The 14,669-nt window shown below is 40.8% G+C and overlaps 1 protein-coding gene across 1 annotated transcript in view; it reads right to left on the bottom strand.

Annotated features, from left to right (window-relative positions):
• Nucleotides 1-14,669, bottom strand: part of CLIP1 (CAP-Gly domain containing linker protein 1) — a 133,155-nt gene that overhangs the window by 10,999 nt on the left and 107,487 nt on the right. The window contains exon 21 of the mRNA XM_021713208.1: nt 2,228-2,280. Within this exon, the coding sequence (XP_021568883.1) occupies nt 2,228-2,280 (53 nt within the window). The remainder of the gene's footprint in view (nt 1-2,227; nt 2,281-14,669) is intronic.

Raw genomic sequence — 14,669 nt, 5'->3', positions numbered from 1 at the left:
CCAACTCAAAAAAAAAAAAAAAAAAAATCATATTTTGCAAGGCATGTAATTTAGTTAAAGTTACATGATAAAGACTAATGAAGCACAGCATTTCTTTTATTTCTATTATTTCCTTCTTTTTTTTTTTTTTTAGTCAGATCTCACTCTGTCACCCAGGGTAGAGTGCAGTGGCATAATCATAGCACATTGCAGCCTTAAATTCCTGGACTCAAGTGATCCTTCCACCCCAGTCTCCCAAGTAACAGGGATTATAGGTGCACACTGCCATGCCTGGCTAGTTTTGTTTTTTTTTTGTAGCGACGAGGTCTCGCTTTGCTGCCCAGGCTGGTCTCCAACTCCTGGGCTCAAGCAATGCTCCTGCCTTGACCTCCCAGTATTGGGATTACAGGAGTGAGTCATTGCACCTGGCCACAGCATTTCTTTTAAAAGCAATAACAAATAAATAAATAAATAATCTTAAAAGTACTCTGAGAAGAGAACCAGCATAAAAATCTGAAGACCTGAGTCTTAAGTTTGCATTTGTCATTTATTAGTCCTGAGTCCTTGGTCAAGTTGTTTAATTTCTTGAGCTTTACTTTCATCATTTTATTTTCGAGACTGGGTCTATGTTGCCCAGGCTAGAGTGCAGTGGCTATTCACATGTATGATCATCATGCATTATAACTACGATCCTCCTGCTTCAGCCTCCCAAGTAGCTAGGACTCCATGCATGTGCTACCATGCCCAACTAGTTTCATCTTTTTAAAATACAAGCCCCGCCATATATTTCACTTGGTTGTTTGGAGATAACTTTGTGAATTATGAAGTGCTAGATAAATGTAAGGGAATTATGTCAGTAGGTATACCAAATCATTTTTTGTGCTCCCTTGCCAGAATGCCACAGGAACAAGCCCTATTTATTGTTTTTACATATCTTTGATAACTGCTTATACAAGGTTCTTTTAAAGAAACAAACCTTATTTATGCAAAATTGAATACCCTGAGGTCCACAGGGGACAGAGCTGTGCCTATACACAGAACTAGGTTAAGGCATGGCAGAGGAGTTACACCACTCCTCACAGACCGTGGAGAAGATCTGGCTAGGCCAGGGGCTTGGCAGTGGTGAGTGAGACACACAAGCATTCTGGAGAATCAACACCACCTTAGTGAAATTTGAAAGAAGAATGAATATCACTATTTAATTTTTTTTAAAAAGATAAGAAAAGCTCCCCTGGACCAAGGCCTGATGTCCTTTAGAATGTAGCTTACAGAATTCAAACATCTAAATTAAAATAAAAAAGCCCCCACTCTTAAGCAACTGCCATGCTGGCAGGAGGTGACACTGCCAGTGTAAAACACACACCTCAGTAGGGAAAGCCAGGGGAAACCTCCTCTGACTAGACAAGCAGGAATAAAATACTTCACAAGAACGTAGGGGAATTATTGTTTATGCTGTCCTCCAAGGTTTGTGTCTAGTTTTAGTTTTGTTTTTCATAAGCAAAAAGGCATGCCACTGTCATGAGATGCTTCTATTTAGTAGTCTACAGCAACTCGGTGCATAGGCTCTGGTTCTCAGCAATAGTACACACTAAGCCTGCGTGGCATGCAATGTAAAGCACAGACTTTCTCTAGACAAAAACTCCACGTTTTAAAAGAGCAGACAGAGACTGTTTAGGATATATAAGCATCAGGCTTCTAAACAATTATTTCTGTGGGTCATGTTCTTTCTTACTAGGTTTCTACTTGAATATCATTTGACTATAATAGGAGATTAAATAACAAACCTATATTTTAGAAAATAAGTGGAAACACTTAAAATGATATTACCCATTATTAGTGAAAATTAAAAATTTTATATAATTGAAATCAGTTTATGTCCAGATCAATTACTATATGTAAGATTATAGTATTTTTAGTTACTGAAACTAGGAGTTAATAGTGGTATAATATGAGACAATCTGACTTCAAATCACTTCTGAACAAATGCAGCTGGACATGGCTTAAAATTAAAACTATTTTTGTTTTAGTTAACAGGGAAACTTATGCAAATGGATTTGTATAATTTGTCATTTTAAGTACCAAACTATCCCAGTGCCATTTTCTGAATATAAGGTCACTTGTTTACTACTACAAGTTACCATATATATCATGTTCTGACATGTTCCTTATTAGACACACACAGACACACAGACACACACACACACACACACACAGACACACACACAAGAAACACAGAAAGAAAGCCTACCTCTTTTTCATTTCTAACAACTGATTATTGAGCACAGATCTTTCTTCCTCCAGCTGGAAAAAAAACACACAAAGAAGTTCAGTTGATAACCAGACACAGAGAAGCCTATTTCTCACCCCACATGCCACACCCCAGGATTCAGCTAAAACAACGGGCTCTCCTCACAGACACTGAAGAGGAGCAAGTGGTCACTGCATCAAGGGTGTACAATGATGAACAACTCCTTGGACAGAACATAGCATATCTTAAGCATTCAAAAAACGTTTGTTACATGAATAAGTAAAAGCTCCACCATTAACATTCTGGTTCCTTTATTTAAACCACAGAGGTCAAACGTCACTAATTTGTGGAGGATTAAGAACCAATCATTTACTTTCTATGGACCTTGTTTTACTCATCCATTAATTCAACACACATCTGCTGAATGCCTACTATATCAAGCATTTGTTTCTCACTTATAAAACAAAGAGGTAACAAGAGAATTCCCAGTGGTTCTTTAGTTCTAAGATCCTATTATTTCATGAAGGACAAAACCCAAAAGATTCAGGTACTTAGTCTTCTGAAGGAAGACTCATCTCTACCTCCAACCTGTACCACAGTTGAACCAAATAGCACCAATTTCAATACAAATTGTTAATAAAACAAGAGAGTGGAAAAGCTTTTGGGTGGATTTTTCGTTTGTTTGTTACTTTAATGAGTTGGAGTCTCACTCTGTTGTCCAGGCTGGAGTGCAATGACATGATCACAGCTCACTGCAGTCTTGACCTCCCAGGCTCAAGCAATCCTTCCACCTCAGCCTCCCAAAGTGCTGGGATTACAGGCATGAGCCATGGCACCTGGCCTGGTGTTTTCTGTTTTTTTTTAATAAAAGGATAACACCAAAGATTATGTAATAACTTCCAGTAGCCCAGAATCTACATTGCTGGCTCACTATATGTCATTATTGTCATAAATTATGTGTCAGTTACATACATGCTTTCTTTCTTTCTTTCCTTTTTTTTTTTTGAGTCAAGAGTCTCAATCTGTTGCCTAGGTTGGAGTGCAGTAGCACACTCACAGCCATCACAGCCTTGACCTGCTGGGCTCCAGTGATCCTTCTGCCTTAGCCTTCCAAGTAGCTAGAACTACAGGTGTGTGCCACCACGCCTGGCTAATTTTTTGATTTATTGTACAATAGATGAGGTCTTGCCATGTTGCTCAGGCTGGTCTCGAACACCGAGTTCAGGCATCCTCTTGCCTCTGCCTCCCAAAGTGCTGGAATTAGAGGTATGAATCACTGTGCCTGGCCTGTACATGCTTTCTTATAAGGTCTTCATACTTTCAAAATTCTTAAATATGCATAAATGTGTGTTTTGAATATAAACATCCATTTATCATAAAATCTATAGAGGCTAACTTATAGATTTTTCACTGTAAACTCTTTGCTTTCCTAGTCCATTAAGATACATGCTTTTAGCCGGGCTCGGTGGCTAAGCCTGTAATCCCGCACCTTTGGGAGACTGAGGTGAGTGGAATGCCTGAGCCCGCGGGTTCGAGACCCGTCTGGGCAACTTGGCGAGACCTCATCTCTACAATAAATCAAAAACTAGTCTGGCGTGGTAGCACGCGCCTGTAGTTCCAGCTACTTGGAAGGCTGAGGCGGAAGGATCGTCGGAGCCCAGCAGGTCGAGGCTGCGGTGGCTGGGAGCGGCCACTGCACTCCAGTCTGGGCGACAGAGTGAGACTCCAACTCAAAAAAAAAAAAAAAGATACATGCTTTTGCTGCATGAGTAATTCACAGAAATACTTAAGAATTTTTAGAGTGAAAGGAAGCAAAAAGAGTGGGAGGCAAACTTTAGAAAATGAAATGAGAAAGAGAATATCTGGAGAGTGGGATGTGGAGCTGAGAGAACTATTCATTTTGGTCTTTATGCTCTTTGTACAATTTATATTTATTTATTTGTTTATTTATTTATTTATTTATTTGAGTTGGAGTCTCACTCTGTCACCTAGACTGGAGTGCGGTGGCCGCTCGCGGTCACTGCAGCCTCGACCTGCTGGGCTCCGGTGATCCTTCCGCCTCAGCCTTCCAGGTAGCTGGAACTACAGGCATGCGCTACCACGCCAGGCTCATTTTTGATTAACTGTAGAGATGAGGTCTCGCCAAGTTGCCCAGGTGGGTCTCGAACCCGCGGGCTCAGGCAATTCACTCACCTCAGCCTCCCAAAGCACGGGATTACAGGCTGAGCCACTGAGCCCGGCTTATATTTATTTATTTTTTAAACAAGGAGTCTGTTTAACTTTTATAGTTAAAAAAGTTAAAGTAAAAGAAAAAACCAAAAACAAACTTAAGACTGGAAAATGTTTACAATGAATGTGTAGATGGATAAAAAACATGGCAGATAATTAACAGATAAAAAATTATTAATGAATATTTGGAAATTATTCAGCCCTGCAAAAAAGTAGTATGCAGAGATTTTCCCTCTTAGAGGATCCAGTGTGCCTGAACTTCAAGGAACAGATGTTTAATACTTATTGAACTGATCTTTATAGAAAACACCGTTTTCTTCTTCCTCTGGTCCAGGATTGTTATCCAGTTGCATTTAGCAGTCACATTTCTTTAAATAGTTCCTTATTCTCTCCTTGTCTTTTGTGACCTTAACAGTTTTCAGAAGTACAAGTCAATTATGTTTGCAGAATTTCCATCAGTTTGGATTCCTCTAATGTTTCCATGTGATTAGAGTCAGATCATACATTTATTGGCAGGAAGAACACAGAAGCAATCCTGGGTCCCTTCTCGGCACACATCAGGAAGTACATTGTTGATTTTTGTGAGATTAACTTGGTCATTTGGTTAAGGAAGTATGTTCCATGTTTTTCCACTGGAAAGGAACTGTTTTTGTTTCATTATAATTAGTATGTATTTTGTAGAGATATACTTTGAAACTATGTAAATATCTTGTTTTTCAACAAACTTTCACCCACTTATCTTAGCATGGAATGATTACTGCCTGAATAAATGATTGCCATGATGGCTACCAAATGGTGACTTTTTTTTTTTTTTTGAGTCAGAGTCTCACTCTGTCACCAATGCTGGAGTACAGTGGCACACTCACAGCCACCCCAGCATTGACCTGCTGGGCTCAGGCAATCCTTCTGCCTCAGCCTTCCAAGTAGTCAGAACTATAAGCATGTGCTACCATGCTGGGCTAATTTTTTTTTTTTCTTGAGTTGGAGTCTCACTCTGTCGCCCAGACTGGAGGGCAGTGGCACGCTCCCAGCCACCACAGCCTCGATCTGCTGGGCTCCAGTGATTGTTCTGCCTCAGCCTTCCAAGTAGCCGGAACTACAGGTGCACGCTACCACGCCCGGCTAATTTTTTGATTTATTGTAGAGATGAGGTCTCACCTGCCCAGGCGGTCTCGAACCCGCGAGCTCAGTCAATTTTTTTTATGAGTTGGGGTCTCACTCACCCAGGACAGAGTGCAGTGGCATGATCATGGCTCACCACAGTTTGACTTGCTGGGCTCAGATGATCCTTCAACCTCCGCCTCTCAAGTAGCTGGGACTACAATCATGCACCACCACACCCAGCTAATTTTTTGATTTGTTGTAGAGATGAGGTATGAGCCTAGGCTGGTCCTGAACTCCTTGGGTCAAGCAGTCCTCATGCCTCGACCTCCCAAAGTGCTGGGATTACAGGCATAAGCTACTATGCCCAGCCCAAATGGTGATTTTTTCATTCTATCATTCCTATATATGTATTAGTTGGCATTTTACCATGAGGAAGGGCTTTCATTTTTACCGCATTTATTTATCTATAGCTGTTCTGACTCATGATTTCCTGTATTCAATAAGTTATAATCCATTATTATCTGTATTCACCTTGATGCTCAAATTACCTCAGATTTGGTCAGTGGGAGCTCCTTCAAGATAGCTCTTGTGCTTTTGACTAATCCCCATTTTTCTATGAGCACATCCTTCCTTTTAGATACACAAAATACTTACGGCTTATCTCTTTCCACTCCAGCCCTGGAATCAGTCACTTCTCTAAGGATTTCTGATTTCTTTAGTAGAGAAGAACATTTAGAAAAACAAGCTCTACGTATTAGTTGTGATCACTGATACTGGGATTTATTGCTTCTAAGCCCTGTCAGTGGACTTGATCAAAACTTACAACTTCTACTTGTTAGCAAGGTTGGGCCAGGTGCGATGGTTCATGCTTATAATCCCAGTATTTTGGCTTGCTTTGGGAGGTCAAGATGGGAGGAATGCTTGAGCCCAGGAGTTCAAGACTAACCTGGATAACATAGTGAGACCCCATCTCTACAAAAAATTTTTTTTAATTAGCAGGGCATGGTGGCTCACCCCTGTAGCCCCAGCTAGGCTAAGGCAGGAGGCTAAGGCAGAAGGCTAAGCTTGAGCCCAGAAGGGCAAGGCTGCAGTGAGCCGTGATCATGCCATTGCATTCCATCCTGGGCAAAGAAAACATTTGCAAAACAGAACCTGATAAAGAACTTGTATCCAGACTATGTTAAGAACTCTCACAACTCAGTAATATGCAAACAAACAAACAAAATTTAAAAATGGGCAAGAGATCTGAAGAGACATTTTACCAAAGAGGAGAAACAGATGGCTGGTAAGCACAGGAAAAGATACTCAGCATCATTAGTCATCAGGAAGATGCAAATTAAAACCACACTGAGACACAAAGTGCCACCTGGAAGCACCTAAGGCCTCCATCCCAATGCTTCCTGAATTGAAAAATGGATAAAATGCATAATATTAAAAAGACAGAAAATGAAAAACCTGAGTACTGAAAAGTATGTGGAAAAAACTAGAAATCTCATAAATTGCTGGTAGGAATGTAAAAGAGGAGTCACTTTGCAAATGATGGGCAATTTCTTAAAAAGTTAAACATATTTACCATTCCAGCAATTCTACTCTTATGCATTTACCCAAAATAAATGAAAACATATGCCCTGGCCTGTTCATAAATGTTCAAAGCAACTTTACTCATAATAGCCCCAAACTGGAACAATCCAACATTCAAATGGATAAACCAATTGTGACATAATTCCAAATGGACCACCATTCAGCAATAAAAAGGAGCAAACTACTGACAAACAGAACAACATGGACGGATCTCCAAAGCATTATGCTACGTGAAAGAAACTAGATATATAAGGCTACATGATGTTTTGAATTTCCCAAATTGCCTTATGTTTCATTTTTGTCTTTATATGTATGTACTATATTAGAAATTTATATTTCTAACTTCATTCTACTATCATCAGAGAACATATTTTGAAATATTTCAATCCTTTTAAATTTATTGAACATTGTTTTATGGCCTAGCATATAGCCTGTCTTGGAGAATGTTCTATGTTCTATGTATGTGTATTCTGTTATTGTTGATGAGATGCTCTATACATGACTATTAAGTCTAGCTGGTTTATAGTGTTCCATTCCCTTCTTTATCTTTAATATAGTTGTTCTATCCACCACTGAAATAGGATATTCAAGTCACCAACTATAACTGTTAAATTGTCTATTTCTGCTTTTAATTCTGTTAGTTTTTGCTTCATGCATTTTGAGACTCAATTATTAGGTGTATATGTTTCTAATTGTTATGTCTTCCTGAGGAATTGACTTTTTCATCATTATAAAATGTCTTTCTATGTCACTAGTAACAATTTTTCCTTTATAACCTACTTTGATACTAGTATAGCCTCTACAGCTTGTTTTTGGTTACTGTTTGCATGGTACATAATGTTCCATCCTTTTACTTTAAACCTGTTTGTGTCTTTGAATCTAAATTGTATTTCTTCTAAAGATCATATAGCTAGATCATGGTTTTTCAAAATTCCATCCTGCCAGTTTCTGCTTTTTAATCATAATATTTAATCCATTTATGTTTACTGTGATTATGAATAAGGCTACATACTATTTTGACTCCATTTATGTGACCTACTAGAAAAAGCAAAACTATATATAGGGTCAGAAAAGAGATCAAGAGTTTTCAGAGACTGAGAGGTGACTGATTATAAGGGATATAAAGGAACCTTTGGGGTGAAGGAAATCTTGATTGTGGGATCAGTTATATGATGTATGTATTTGTCAAAACTTGGCAAACTATAAGCCTATGAAGGGTGATATTTATTTTATGTAAATTAGACTTCAATAAAGATGATTTTGAGAGAAAGGAGGGAAGTTGTAGAAATTCATGCAATATAAAAAACAAAAACGATTATGAATATATGCATTTGCACATGAGGAACAGAGTAAGGAAAAACATTTCCAATGCTGCCTTAATGAAATGGCACTAGGACAAAAAATAACTTTTATATTCATATTTGTATTGTTTTACATTACAAACTTTTTTTTTTTTTTTTGAGTTGGAGTCTCACTCTGTCACCCAGACTGGAGTGCAGTGGCCAGGAGCGGTGCAGTGACCTCGACCTGCTGGGCTCTGGAGATCCTTCCGCCTCCAAGTAGCTGGAACTACAGGCGTGCGCTACCATGCCCGGCTAATTTTTTGTTTTTTTTATTATAAAGATGAGGTCTCACCAAGTTGCCCAGGCGGGTCTCGAACCCACGGGCTCAGGCAATTCACTCACCTCAGCCTCCCAAAGGTGCAGGATTACAGGCTGAGCCACTGAGTCTGACGTATTTTTTTTAAATCAAAGTTTTACTCTGTCACCCAGGTTGGGGTGCAGTGGCACATTCATGGCCACCTCAGCCTTGACCTGCCGGGCTCAGGAGATTATTCCACCTCAGCCTTCCAAGTAGCTAGAACCACAGATGTATGACACCATGCCTGGCTAATTTTTTGATTATTGTAGAGACGAGATCTTGCCAAGTTGCCTAGGCTGGTCTCAAACCTCTGAACTCTAGCATTCCTCTTGCCTCCACTTCCCAAAGTGCTGGAATTACAAGCAATGAGCCACCACACCAAGCCTATGATATTTCTAATTTTAAAATAACATTACATAGGGCTGGGCACAGTGGCTCATGCATCTGGGAGTATTTTGGGAGGCTAAGGTGGGAGAATCACTTGACCCCAAAAGTTCACTGTTACAGTGCACTGTGATTGCACCAATGTACTGCACCATGAGTAACAGAGTGAGACCCTGTCTCCAGAAACATTTTTTAAAATAATTTTTTTTTTTTAGAAATACAAAAGTAGCCGGGCTCAGTGGCTCAACCTGTAATCCCAGCACTTTGGGAGGCCGAGGCAAGTGGATTGCCTGAGCCCGCAGGTTCGAGACCAGCCTGGGCAACTTGGCAAGACCTGGTCTCTACAATAAATAAAAAATTAGCTGGGTGTGGTAGTGCATGCCTGTAGTTCCAGCTACTTGGAAGGCCGAGGCGGAAGGATTGCGGAACCCAGCAGGTCGACACTGGGGTGGCCGTGAGCGTGCCACTGTGCACTCCAGCCTGGGTGACGGAGTAAGACTCTATAACTCAAAAAAATTTTTAAAATAAATCTGTCAAGCCAGGCTTGGTGGCTCAGCCTGTAATCCCGCGCCTCTGGGAGGCTGAGGTGAGTGGACTGCCTGAGCCCGCGGGTTCGAAACCCGTCTGGGCAGCGAGACTTCATCTCTACAATAAATCAAAAAATCAGCCGGGCGTGGTAGCGCGTGCCTGTAATTCTGGCTACTTGGAAGGCTGAGGGGGAAGGCTCGCCGGAGCCCAGCAGGTTGAGGCTGCGGTGGCCGGGAGCGGTCACTGCACTCCAGTCTGGGCGACAGAGTGAGACTCCGACTCAAAAAAAAATAAAAATAAAAAATAAATCTGTCATTTAAGCTAAGAAAAGTACTAGCTCAAGTGAAGTGGAGAACATGTAGAGTTTAAAGTCATTACATCCACAACTTATGCTTTTGTAGCCTCAGTAAAGTCACCTGAATAAAAATCTTCAGATAAGAGTTTTTATTTTGTTTATTGGTAGCTCCTCCACTTCTGGAACACTGACAGGCACATAGTAGGCACTCAGTAACTGTGTGCTGAGTGAACAAATGTGTCTGATGGTCAGTAAGATGGTACTCTCAATGGGTATGAGTTAGCAGTGGTGCTCAGAAGCCAGGGTTCACAGAGTGAAGAACTCTCTGCTAAGCTGCGGTGTTCACATTTGGGCTATTTCAGTCCTTCTCTAACTAGGCAAGTGTTCTGGGGTCCAAAATAGCAGCTCTACCTTGACAGCACAAAACACACACCCTGTGTCTGAGAATTTCTAGTCTTGCCTCCCACACACAGGCAGACAGACTCTTGGAAGCGGGGAAGATAATAGGAAAAAAAGGAAGAAGATTCAGTACAATTTTTTTAATGGCAAAGCCCTTTCAGAGAAGAAGGGAGAGTGGGGGTGGGAGGCGACCCAGCGATCTGCTGCGTAGATCCCCTTTCAAGGCAGGCCTTGTAGCCCAGCTTCTGGGAGTGTTGTCAGCAGACAGTTCAGCTAGCAGCCACTTCAGGGACAGCTGCAGAGCCACTTCTGCCAGGGTCATGCCCCTTCCCAGGATGGACCACATCCTTCACAGGAGAGACTGAGCAGTGTGGGATTGTAAAAAGACCGGCCATCTCAGTGCAAGGTGGGACACATCTGAAGGGCTGCACCAGCTCCACACATGTCCTTGAGGAGGGTCAAGGCTGTCACTTGGATGCATCCCAGCTCAACTTCTTCCTCTCTCCAATCCTGCTTCCTTCTCCTCCTTTCCACCGGTGCCCAAGAGCACACCAGCACACCTTAATAAATACTATACATACTAAACACTCTCAGCCTGTCTCCTAGGGAACTCAACCTGCAGCCATATGCATTAGGTTACCAACATAAGTTCTTAAAAGATGCAGGAAAGACAGCATGCCATAAAGGCTGATTTGAGCTTACGTGAATATGTACATGAATTATATAAATATATGAGAATATCTACATCCTCAAATACATTCATACAGGTATCACTATCCTTTATCAAAGAGTGATGTTGAGGGTGTGGACACAGGGTAGGGGAATTTTGACTAACTGAAGCTAATATATACAAGTACTACACACAAGTACTACACACACATCACCTTAATCTTCACCTTCTACTCCTGGGTCCTGAAAAGATGGCAGCTATTCTCCCCTTAATACTGTTACTATCTCTAATGCAATTAACGTGTATCCTCTGTCCAGCTGCAAACATCCTTAACTATGTAGAGACTAAATGGAAAAGACCTATACCCTTTGGCCTGGATACTCTGGCAGTCATTTCCAGAGTGGATGGCAACTCAGTGCAAGGGAATGGCTTTCTCCAAATCCCCTCAAAAGCTAGAGACGTTACAAGGACTCTGGAGAAGTCTAGAGATATGTCTCAGGCAAGAAACTTAAACTATGCAGAAAGAGAATGCAAGAGCCGTAAAAAGACCTTTGAGAAACCTTTGAGAGACCTTTGAATGTATCCCTAAGATGATCCCTAGATCATTTCCTAAATGTAATGCTTGAACACGTTTGATTGGGTGAAAGAATTCCCACAGAACCCAAACAAATTAGAGGCTTAGCTTTACCAATTCCCTAAGTTAGAGATAAAATTATGTTGGGGGCCAGGCGCAGTAGTTCACACCTATAATTCTAGCACTTTGGGATTACAGGTGAGAGGACTGCCTGAGCTCACTGGTTCGAGACCAGCCTGGGCAACTTGGTGAGACCTCGTCTCTACAATAAATCAAAAATCAACCAGATGTGGTGGTGCTTGTCTATAGTTCCAGCTGCTTGGAAGGCCGAGGCAGAAGGATCACCTGAGCCCCAGCAGATCGAGGCTGCAGTGATCATGAAGGTACTATGCACCCCAGCCTGGGTGACAGAGTGAGACAACGACTCAAATAAAAATTGTTAAAAAAAAAATATTATTTTTGCTAAAATGATACATACTGTTTAAAAAGTTCAGCAATATAGAAAAAGACAAAAAAAGAAAAAAGTTCCTAATTCTACCACTTAGAAACAACCATAATTTTTGTTTGTTTGAGTTGGAGTCTCACTCTGTTGCCCAGACTGGAGTGCAGTGGCCACTCCCAGCCACCGCAGCCTCGACCTGCTGGGCTCCAACGATCCTCCCGCCTCAGCCTTCCGAGTAGCTGGAATTACAGGTGTGCGCTACCACGCCCGGCTAATTTTTTATTTATTGTAGAGATGAGGTCTTGCCAAGTTGCCTGGGCGGGTCTCGAACCCTCAGGCTCAGGCAATCTACTTGCCTCGGCCTCCAAAGCACTGGGATTACAAGTTGAGCCACCAAGCCCGGCCGAAACAACCATAATTAACATTAGCTGAATTACATGCCAGACATCTCTATGTATATATACAACGAGAAGGACAGATAGAAGGACACATTAGCAGAAAAAGAAAAATTGAAGTAAACAAAATAAATTGGTTGAGAGCAAAAAAATGTTCTTTACCACAAGATATATATGATTCTAAGCAAGCCACTATGTTTACACTATACATTTGTTTTTATGAAATTTTATTTTTTTATTTATTTAATTATTTGAGTTCAAGTCTCGCCTTCAACAGGCTTTCACCTACTTATTTTAGCATGGATTGATGATTATTCCCTGAATAAATGATTGCCATGATGGCTACCAAATGGTGACTTTTGGGGGGTGGGGTGGGGTCTCTCTCTGTAGTCCAGGTTGGAGTGCAGTGGCATGATCATGGTTCACTGCAGCCTCAACCTTCTGGACTCGGGCAATCCTCCCGAGTAACTGGGACTCAATAAGATCCTAGCAAACCAGATTCAACAACACATCTCAAAAATCATCCACATGACCAAAGTAGGCTTCATCCCTGGAACGCAAGGCTGGTTCAACATTTGTAAGACCATAAATGTAATTAAATATATCAAATATCAACAGACGTCAAAACAAAAACCACATGATTATATAATTAGATGCAGAAAAAGCTTTTGATAAAATCCAACACCCCTTCTTGATAAAAATCCTCGAACATCTAGGCATATGTGGAACATACCTCAAAATAGTAAAAGCCATCTACGAGAAACCCACAGCCAGCATACTCCTAAATGGACAAAAATTGGAACCATTTTCCTTGAAAACTGGAACAAGACAAGGATGCCCACTCTTCACCCCTCCTGTTCAATATAGTACTGGAAGTCTTGGCTAGAGCAATCAGAAAAGAGAAGGTGATCAGGGGTATCCAAATAGGAAAAGAGGAAGTCAAGTTATCTCTCTTTGCAGACGACATGATTGTATACCTTGAAAACCCAAGAGAATCTGTCAAAAACCTCCTTGCACTGATAAAGGACTTTGGCAAAGTCTCAGGGTATAAAATAAATGTGCAAAAGACGATCGCATTTCTTTACACCAATAATTAACAAACAGAAACCCAAATAAAAAGCACAATCCCATTCACCATAGCCACAGAAAAAATGAAACACCTTGGCATCTTCTTAACCAGAGACGTGAAAGACCTTTATAATGAAAACTACAAAACACTGCTCAAAGAAATAAAAAATGACACAAACAAGTGGAAAAATATCCCATGCTCATGGATTGGAAGAATCAACATTGTGAAGATGTCCATCTTACCTAAGGCAATCTACAGATTTAATGCAATACCCCTCAAATTAACAGCAACATTCTTCTCAGATCTAGAAAAAACAATACAGGAATTCATATGGAAACACATACGACCAAGAATAGCCAGAACAATTATCCGCAAAAAAAAAAAACAAAGCAGGAGGTATCACACTTCCAGACTTTCAACTTTACTGTAAAGCTACAATAATCAAAACAGCCTGGTATTGGAACAATAATAGACACATAGACCAATGAAATAGAATTGAGATTCCAGAAGCAAAACTTCAATTTCTCAACCAACTCATCTTCGACAAAGTCTCCACCACCCTCCACTGGGGAGAGGAGAACCTATTTAGTAAATGGTGCTGGGAAAACTGGCTGACCATATGCAGAAAATTCAAACAGGATCCCTATCTATCCCATACACAAAAATTAACTCTAAATGGATCAGAGACCTAAACGTAAAACCTCAAACCATAAGAACTTTAGAAAACGCAGGACACACCCTTATAGAAATTGGAATTGGCATCCAATTCCTGAGCAAAACCTGAAATGCACAGGCCATAAGAGATAAGATAGACAAGTGGGACCTCATTAAACTGTCAAGCTTCAGCAAAGCCAACGAAACCATCAAGAGAGCAGGGAGACAGCCCACAGACTGGGAAAAAGTATTTGCCAACTCCATGTCTGACAAAGACCTAACATCAAGGATCTACAAGGAACTCAAACATGCTGAAAAGAAAAAAACAAACAACCCCATTACAAAGTGGGCAAAAAATATGAACAGACACTTCTCAAAAGAAGAACGGCCAACAGATAGATGAAGAAATGTTCAACCTCACTAGTCATCAAGGAGATGCAAATCAAAACTACACTGAGATACCACCTAACTCCAGTC

The sequence above is a fragment of the Carlito syrichta genome, unplaced genomic scaffold, assembly GCF_000164805.1.
Source record: "Carlito syrichta isolate Samal-C Ts95f unplaced genomic scaffold, Tarsius_syrichta-2.0.1 Scaffold304341, whole genome shotgun sequence".
NCBI classification, from domain to species: domain Eukaryota; kingdom Metazoa; phylum Chordata; class Mammalia; order Primates; family Tarsiidae; genus Carlito; species Carlito syrichta.
This window is presented reverse-complemented; position numbering and strand designations above follow the sequence as displayed.